At 46.2% G+C, this 2520-nt stretch overlaps 1 protein-coding gene across 1 annotated transcript in view; it reads left to right on the forward strand.

Moving 5' to 3' along the window:
- Positions 1-2305: 2305 nt before the first annotated feature.
- PGLYRP4 (peptidoglycan recognition protein 4) overlaps positions 2306-2520 on the forward strand; it is a 14065-nt gene continuing 13850 nt past the window's right edge. The window contains exon 1 of the mRNA XM_007948594.1: positions 2306-2354. Coding sequence (XP_007946785.1) covers positions 2306-2354 — 49 coding nt within the window. The remainder of the gene's footprint in view (positions 2355-2520) is intronic.

Consider the following 2520-nt stretch of genomic DNA (forward strand, 5'->3'; position numbering starts at 1 on the left):
TAGAATGTGGTGGGCATTCAAACAGCCCTTTGTCTTCTATGAGTGAAGGGTTTTTCTGAGGACCTTGAGCCTGAAGGTGAGATAGCAGCTCCACAAATGGCAAGCTTTCTGGATTTGGGGTATGTTCTAAGAAAGGTCCATTTGACAGGATCTCCAGATGCTGCACTCCACCAATGGATGGTGAGAGGCCCTAAAGGTCCCTTTAGAAACCTATCCACCTATTGCATTCTTGAACAGTGTCATGTAAAGTTTCCTTGGTGAAGATTCATGGGTTCTGGAAGACCAGATCTACAGACTGTGGAACTTAGGTGATGCCTGTTACACACTCTCTTTTGTGGGTGAGGAGCTGTGGATTCTTGGTTTATGGCATGCATCCTGTAATTGGTGACAGTTTGATGTGGAGGAAGGGGTGCATGGTGAGGGGAAGAAAGATGAACACATAGATCATAGGGTCAGAATTAGGCACTGTGAGTTGCCTGCTAGGAATTTACCTTTCTCCTCCCCCCCCCCCAGTCCTGCTCCAGGATTTCCTGGGTAATGCGTATGGATAATGCCCTCTGCTGCTAACCAAAAGATGAAAGGTTTGAGTCCATCCAAATGTGCCCCAGAAGAAAGGCCTGATGATCTAGTTCCACAAAATCAGCCATTGAAAACCTTGTAGAACATAGTTCTACCCTGACACTCATGGAGTTGCCTTCAGTCAGAATGAACTGGACAACTGTTTCTTGTTTTGTTTATCCATCCTGCCCTTGCTGGTGACCACGCTGAAAGGGGGTTCAGAGTTGTGGGTGAGTGATCTCCATCCACAGACTTCAGACTCCTGGAAATATCCAGATGTCAGAGGCACAACCCTTATGTTCCACAGGTGTTCTCAGGTTGGCCTGGCTTATTGAGAGCTGGGATGAGGAAGGAGCTCAGAAATGTTGGGCAATCTTGGCTTTTCCCCGGGAGTAAGCAAGTGCCAGGCTTATTCATAGGGAGTGTCACAGTGCTCTCAGCTGAATCTGGACTCACCTGAGTTCTCTTGGTGCTGTGGAAGAAGCCAACTCAGAGCCTCAGAGCTCTTCTTCCTCCTCCTCGCCATCTTTTATTGAGGGTCCTGGGCTTTCCTCTTCTCTCTGTGAAGCCAGAGCCTGAGTGTTCCCCTTCCCAAGGAAGGTGAAGGCTGGAGGAGGCAGCAGTAGGGGAAGGAGGGCAGGCCCAGAGGTCATGTCTGAAAGGGAAGAACTACTCAAAGAGTGAGCTACCTGCACCCTGACCTGCTGGGGCTGGGATAGCACAGGAGCTACAGGTATTTCTGAGGGTGATGTGAGCGCACTTCTTCTTAAGAAGTCCTCTCCCATCTAAGGGACCGGGCTCTATCTGATTAGAATGCTTACATGGTTGAGAAAATTCCCTGGTCTCGCCTCCTGAGCTCTTCCTCCAAATAAAAAAACTCTATTCTAAATTATTCCAAATGACTTTGGTTCTACTCTTGGGCCCCCCTCACTCTATCCCTTTCTCTTCACTAGCTCCTCCCATGTGTATGTGGATACCTTATTTCTACTACTCCTGGATCTTACTAATCTTTTTCTATAAAAACAGGTGTTAAGAATTCTATATTACACACACAGGTAAGAAGGATGCAGGGAAGGGGTAACCACACAGAGGGGGTGGGAAGAGAGCTGTTATGTTGTGAGGATTGTAATCAGTGTCATGAAACTAAATATATATGAAATGTTGAATGTAAAATGAATCTGTTTTGTAAAATTGCACCCAAATCAAGGTAAGAAGTTAAAAAAAAAATCTGTATTACAGAGTTCATGATGGGTTTATTAGATCACATGTGTCAGTGGTGATACAGGCCTTGCACATCACTGGTGTTGAGTCGGATCTGACTCATAGTGACCCTTCCTTGGGTTTCTGAGGCGATATCACCACGGAAATAGATTGCCCAATCTTCCTTCCGAGGAGTGGCTGGTGTATATGAACTGCCAGCCTTCTGGTTAGCAGTCAAGTGCCTTAGGCACTACGTCACCAGAGCTCCCATAGTAGTAGGAGCTAAATGAAATTGAGTTGCTCAGGGTAGTAGGAAGAGGTGTTTAGCCTCATTACCCACTTAATGAGTACTTGATATGTGCTGGGTACCCTGAGATGCTGGTCTTTCGCCCTCGGGACACTCATAAAACAGTGAGGAGGCAGATGGGTACACCAAGTGGAAAGGTGGGTGCTCCAGCTAGAAAGTGAGCACAGCCAAATAATTGTCAGCATCTTTCCAGGGTCACAGTCCATGTTCTCCCCGTTGGTGTCCTGGGACTGCATGAGGATGCTGCCATGTCTTCTTGTCTTCTCTGCTCTGGGTCTTGGGGCCTTGGGTGAGTTTTCTTTCACTGGATCAGAGGGAAAATGAGAAGAGTCATTCTTGAGTTTCATAACAGGAATTCTTTAGGCACTTGCATTTATTTTTTAATGCATTTAATTGAAATATAATTTATGTATAGTGAAGTAACACAAAACTGAAGTGACATGGGTCAATGCTTT

This window comes from Orycteropus afer, unplaced genomic scaffold, assembly GCF_000298275.1.
Source record: "Orycteropus afer afer isolate SDZICR_OR568_19922 unplaced genomic scaffold, OryAfe1.0 scaffold00217, whole genome shotgun sequence".
Lineage (NCBI taxonomy): Eukaryota > Metazoa > Chordata > Mammalia > Tubulidentata > Orycteropodidae > Orycteropus > Orycteropus afer.